This window comes from Harpia harpyja, chromosome 22 (genome assembly GCF_026419915.1).
Source record: "Harpia harpyja isolate bHarHar1 chromosome 22, bHarHar1 primary haplotype, whole genome shotgun sequence".
NCBI lineage: Eukaryota > Metazoa > Chordata > Aves > Accipitriformes > Accipitridae > Harpia > Harpia harpyja.
This window is the reverse complement of record NC_068961.1, coordinates 20,033,496-20,039,495: the sequence shown is the minus strand read 5'-3', so window position 1 is coordinate 20,039,495 and position 6,000 is coordinate 20,033,496. Positions and strand designations below refer to the sequence as shown.

The window sequence follows — 6,000 nt, the reverse complement described above, 5'->3', positions numbered from 1 at the left end:
GCGCCGGTACACCGGAGACGCACCGATCCACACACGCCGCCGCCGCCTGTGGAAAAGGAGAAGGGGAGGGGCGGGGCTGCCGGCGCGCGCATGCCCGCCCGCCTGCCCGCCCGCCCAGCCCGCGTGACGTGCGCTACCGTGGAGGGGGGGGGCGCCCGGCGAGATCAAAGCGGGATCGGCGCGAGGCGGGGCCGGTACCGGGCGGGTCCGTTTAACGTGAGGGGCGGGCGGCCCACCCCGCCCGCGGGATAAAGCCCTGGGCTGGACCGTGAGGGGGGGGCGGGTGGAGGGGCAGGCGGGAGCCGGGCGACTCGGCGGCGGCGGCTTTCCTTTCCGCCTTCCCTCCGCAGAAAGTGTTGTGGGGGTGGGGTGGGTGGGGGGCGCCGGGGCATGAGGGGCCGCGGGGCGCCGCGCCGCGGCGTCGGCGGCGGGGGGCATATGGCATAGCCGGGGAACGGCGGTGAGAGGCGGACCCGGGGGTAAGAGCGGTCTCGGTGTGGGCGAGCGCGGCTCCCTGCATGTGGAAAGTGAGGCGAGTCAGGGAGCCCGGCGGCACCGGCGAGCAACCGGCGGCACGGTCCTGAGTACCCGGGCAGCGGCGGCCGCCCGCCATGGATTGCAGCCTCCTCCGGACCCTCGTGAGCCGATACGTGAGTACCGCCGGTTGGGCCCGTCCCGCTGGGGCCGCCTCCCCTCGCCCGCGGCGGGTTCCCGCCAGCCCCGGAGCCGCCTCTGAGGAATCCTTCTCCGGGGCTTCCCGCCCTCACCGTGCAGCTCGCAGCCCCGGCGGGTGGGAGAGCCCCCGCCGCGGCGGAGGGGAAGCTGCGAGGCTGTACAACAGCGGGTCTCCGTTGGGGTGAGCTGCATCGCGCCGTGGCCCCGGGCTTTGCCGAAGGGGCTCGGTCGGGAGTTTGGCGGTCCCATGACTCTGGCGGGGCGGCCGGGGGGAGCCTCGGGGGCCGCTGTGCGTGATTTCCCTGGGAAAAGGAGGACGGAGCGGTTGTTCGTGGGTTCCCTGCAGCCCCTCTCCCCGGGTAGCTGGCTGCGGGGCTGTCCTTCGCTAAACCAGAACGGGTTGACCCAAGTTCAAAGCACTGTGATTTACAGTGTGCTGAGGTACGTAGTTATCAGGGCAGATAAAACCTCAAGGGTTGGTTGTTTTTTTTCCTTCCTTTTTTTTTTTTTTCCTTGTTATGTTGTTTCAGTCAAGCTGCGTTTTGTGGAATTGGCCAATTTAAATACGCCGGCGGATGGTCGGAATAGTCCCAGGTTTTTGTAGATGTGCGTGGTAAGATTCAAACGCGCTAAACTTGGTGTACTTTGGGGAAGGAGAGTTGATCTTGCTTGTTGGCCAGCATGTTTTCCCGCACCCATACCGTCCGATAGACCAAATCAGTAGTGCATTAGAGTGGATCCCCGTGTAGGTTGAGGTGCGTCAGTGAGTGCAAATCCCATTTCATCAAACCCCTAACATGCTTAGGATGGTGTTCAGTTTTAGTAAATTGGCAGAATGCCAGTAACTGCAAGGTTATACAGTATAAGAGTCGAGGACCACCAATACCAGGAAACTGCAAATTTCTGCTTTTGGGTGTAGAAGAAATTGAAAAGAGATGGGGAGAGATAATTGGGATTTCCAGATACATGTAGTTTTTCTTCCCATGCAGGAAGTACTGTAAGTAAGGAAACTTTCATGCTCTGACCAAGCAAAAGTAAATACACTTAGTTTTGTGTGTGCCAAGAGCTATCGCCACATAATACAGACTGAAGTCTTTCACCTCTGCTATTTTTCTTTGTTCATACTTAAAAAAGAAAAAGTACTGTGGATTTTTTTTTTCCTGTTTACAATAGGGTATTATGTGGGATGGGGAGGGAATGGAGAGGTGAGTACTGAAAGCAGCTATGTGTATATGGATCCTTAGAAAGTGGCCCTGAGGGAAGGAGGAGAATATTCATAATAAGGTATAACAGAAGCAGTAGTGTCTGTGAATATGCAAAGCTCAGGTGAACTGTGCTGAGGTCTGTTTGGAAGCAGGCAGGATCAGTTTGGCTGTAGTGATCTGTCAGTGCTGATCTAACTGTTGGATTCACTTTAAGACTTTTTTGTGTCCGTGTGCTCCCATCTGGAGCCTGTACAAATAGTGCATTCATTGTGCACAGAGCATACTGTGGTCTCTTCTGCATAACATTGTTGCTAACCTCCCTTTCAAAGTAGGCTTAAGCATCAAATATGAAAGAAACAGGTTTGAGAGTAGCTACAGTAGTTATTTTAAAAGGTGAAGATGTACATGAGCAGACAGCATGTTGAAAATAAAGCACCTGACCTTTTAAGTTGTGGACTGTCATCACCCTCCCGCACTGCTGGTGAGAGTAACTCAGCAGTCTGAAAGCTAAATGAAACATTATTACATCCCATGTGAAGAAGCGTTGCTCTTTCCCAGATCACACGACTTTCTGTATTGTATGTATGCATGCCAATAGGCTATGTCTAGATAATTGCCTAGCTGTTCCAGGCTGCCTTGTATATTTTCACCTGTTGCTTCTTGTTCTTTTGCATTCCTTCAGTTTCTTAATTTTGAATCCCTTCTTCCAAGGAAAGATCACTTTGAAAAAAGCTGCTGTAAGTAAACTTGTGTTCATCATTTCAGTACGGCCCTTAAGATCTGGCGAGCTGATGCCTTTGTGTGTTGTGTGTTTTCTTTTTGTTTTTTTTTTTTATCTCCATGGCTCAACTATTTTTGTACAACTGCAGCAGTGGAAATGAAAATTAATAGTTTGAATGCTGGGCCTGAAACTGACTGCTGTACATGAGCAGCAGATACACATCAGCAGTATCAGTCCATAGTTGTTCACCCGAGCTCTATACATACCAGCTATGCCTCAAATGTGGATGTGCCTGCCTCTTTCCAAGCTGCTTTTTAATAAGGGAGACAAGGTAGGGACACTTCTGCAGGAGAGTCAGAGAGGATAGGTATGTCTTGTGCTTATATCAAAGTAAGCTCAGGCTTGGGTTTAGTTAGAGTATGTACAGAAACTATTCAGTGATTGAGGTCCTAGAACTATGAATTTTTTGTTCTGCAAGTTGTGTCCTGGACTTGTTCAGCTGCAGGTCCTTCCCAGAGCAGGCTAATCTCTGGATTATCCCGAGAACCCTGGCTGATGCAGGCTGGAGATGTTGTTGAGGTAGCTGGGAGCTCTTACCAGTGGTACGGCGAGATCTTGGGATAACAAACAGTCGCTATGTGATGTACTAATGGAGACTTCTAATAGGATGGTTTCTAAGAGTCCTGCATCATTTCTTTTCTTTCCCTGTACTATATGTTGTAGGACACAAAGGCGTAAGTTAAATACCAGGGTTCTTGTCCTGACTGTGAAGGTACCCCCATTCCCCTTTCCCTTACTGTTGTTGCAGTCACTGTCCTTAGGCAATGCAAAGTAGCACATATCTCTAAGGCCCTATGCAAACATAATGATGACTGGGTGCTGTCAGTTCAAGTTGAAGTCAGTTTCCCGGTTAGCATTTTCAAATATTTGTCTGCTGCTTTACCTGCATTGAGTGTTGCCTTTATCTTCCAGGCATTGGAACAGTTCAGTGATGTGGGTTGAATAAAATACACGTTCAGCATGCTAGTCATATCTCTTCACCAAGAGATGGTGTAGCCTCTTAGACACCACTGCCTCTGTCCTTCTCTTACTAAATTTCTAAATTGACGTTCTGTTGTTATGCCTCCTCATATCCATCCTGCAAATTTTTTTTTTGTTTTCACTTCAGCTCTTATTTCCCCTCACCATTACTGCAGCCATACACAATTTATACAACTGTTGGTGAAGATTAACTTTCTATATAAAAGGTGCTCATGTCAGCTGCACTGCAGTGAAACAAAGTTCAATGTCGTTTTCTAAATCTTCATGATCCTTCAAGCTGAAATATAGCAAAGTAACTTTTCTTAATTGCATCTAATGAGATTATTCTGTATATTTTCCTGCTTCAAACTGTATGAGCTATAGTAGAGGCATCTTTAGGTAACAAAATAGAAATGCCTTTATATACAGCTTTTCCACTATGTGGAACCATAGAATGGTTTGGGTTGGAAGGGACCTTAAAGATCATGTAGTTCCAACCCCCCCTGCCATGGACAGGGACACCTTCCACTAGACCAGGTTGCTCCAAGCCCCATCCAACCTGCCCTTGAACACTGCCAGGGATGGGGCATCCACAGCCTCTCTGGGCAACCTGTTCCAGTGCCTCACCACCCTCACAGTAAAATTTTTTTTCCTAATATCTAATCTAAATCTACCCTCTTTCAGTTTAAAGCCATTGCCCCTTGTCCTATCACTATGTACCCTTGTAAATAGTCCCTCCCCATCTTTCCTGTAGGCCCCCTTTAAGTACTGGAAGGCCGCTATAAGGTCTCCCCAGACCCTTCTCTTTTCCAGGCTGAACAACCCCAACTCTCTTGGCCTTTCCTCATAGGGGAGGTGCTCCAGGGATTCGTGGCCCTCCTCTGGACCTGCTTGAGCAGGTCCATGTCCTTCTTATGGTGGGGGCCCCAGATCTGGACGCAGTACTGCAGGTGGGGTCTCACGACGGCAGAGTAGAGGGGCAGAATCACTTCCCTCGACCTGCTGGTCACGCTGCTTTTGATGCAGCCCAGAATGCGGTTGGCTTTCTGGGCTGTGAGCACACATTGCTGGCTCATACTCAGTTTTTCATCCACTAATACCCCCAAGTCCTTCTCTTCAGGGCTGCTCTCAATCCACTCATCACCCAGCCTCTATTTGTGCATTGGACTGCCCTGACCCATGTGCAGGACCTGGCACTTGGCCTTGTTGACCTTGATGAGGTTTGCATGGGCCCATGTCTCAAGCCTGTCCAGGTCCCTCTGGATGGCATCCCTTCCCTCCAGCGTGTCGACTGCACCACACAGCTTGGTGGTGTTGGCAAACTTGATGAGGGTGCACTCAAGCAAGAATCTGAATAAGACTTCTACAATAAGATAAGTATGATAAATTTTGACAACTGTACTGTTTAATTTACTTTCCCAAATAATGGAAATAATGGCTATGTGGGCGTAGTATGAAAATTGCCTTGGAGGGGGGTATACTGTTTGCCACATACTCTGTAAAAGTATAACCTCTTTTTCTGGATGTTGCTTTTGCATCAGATAATATGCTTCTCTGTCTTCTCCTTGGATTGTTTGTGCATCTCCCAGATGATGTGTGCTGCCCCTGGGAGGGCAGCCTCACAGCCTGAGAATATGGAATTAGTGTGTACTGTCCTGTAAGTGTCATGCAGAGCCTGCTGTGTGCTGAGTAATGAGAGGAACTTGTTAGCTTAATATTAAGCAGTACGGTATTTAGGGGAAAAAACAAGCATACAATGATAATTAAAACTGTTTCCATACAAGATTAGCTTCTGTTTTATAGTTAGATTATTTGGGACACTGTGTGGATATCATTAAGCCATGTGTTCTGCCCGTATAGCTTCAGTTGCATTGGTTTTCTCTAACTTATTTCTTGCTGATCTTGGGAATTCTGAAGTTCTTCCTCTGTATAGTCAAGAGATGGCTAATAATCTTAAAACAAGTCTTGATGACATCTTATCTTTCATAAAATGAACATTTGCTTTCCTTCATAAAACATGTGCGTGTGTCTTTTATGTATTCATGATAGCTGTTTATGGCTGAATGTGGATTTGGATATCCCTGAATATTGTGGATTTGAATATATCAGGGTAATCTGGAAAAATGACACTCTTTAGCATGTTTGTTTGGGCACTAAATGGTTGCTAAATGTCTTGCAGCCTATGGTGATGGTCTGGTCTGTATTTGTAAGACAGGTGGCCCTCATCAGCAAATGCTCCTGTCCAGGTTGACAGCTTTGGGTTGTACAATAAATACTACTGTGTCAGAGGTCTGTATTACTGAACAGTTTTGCTTGCATTATGTAGTATATTTAAAGATCCTGCCACTTTATTGCTTCTCCTTTTTCAGGTTCTCCTAT

General features: G+C 48.5%; 1 protein-coding gene across 7 annotated transcripts in view; it reads left to right on the top strand.

The window, feature by feature from the left end:
- The first annotated feature begins 432 nt into the window (after positions 1-432).
- The window catches only part of ATP11A (ATPase phospholipid transporting 11A), a 135,338-nt gene continuing 129,770 nt past the window's right edge, over positions 433-6,000 (top strand). For 4 of the 7 annotated variants that reach the window (XM_052773716.1, XM_052773714.1, XM_052773715.1 and 1 more), the window contains exon 1: positions 433-650. In XM_052773716.1, the coding sequence (XP_052629676.1) occupies positions 612-650 (39 nt within the window). In that variant the 5' untranslated portion in view covers positions 433-611. The remainder of the gene's footprint in view (positions 651-6,000) is intronic. The other 3 variants (XM_052773711.1, XM_052773710.1, XM_052773709.1) reach the window with 1 other exon arrangement.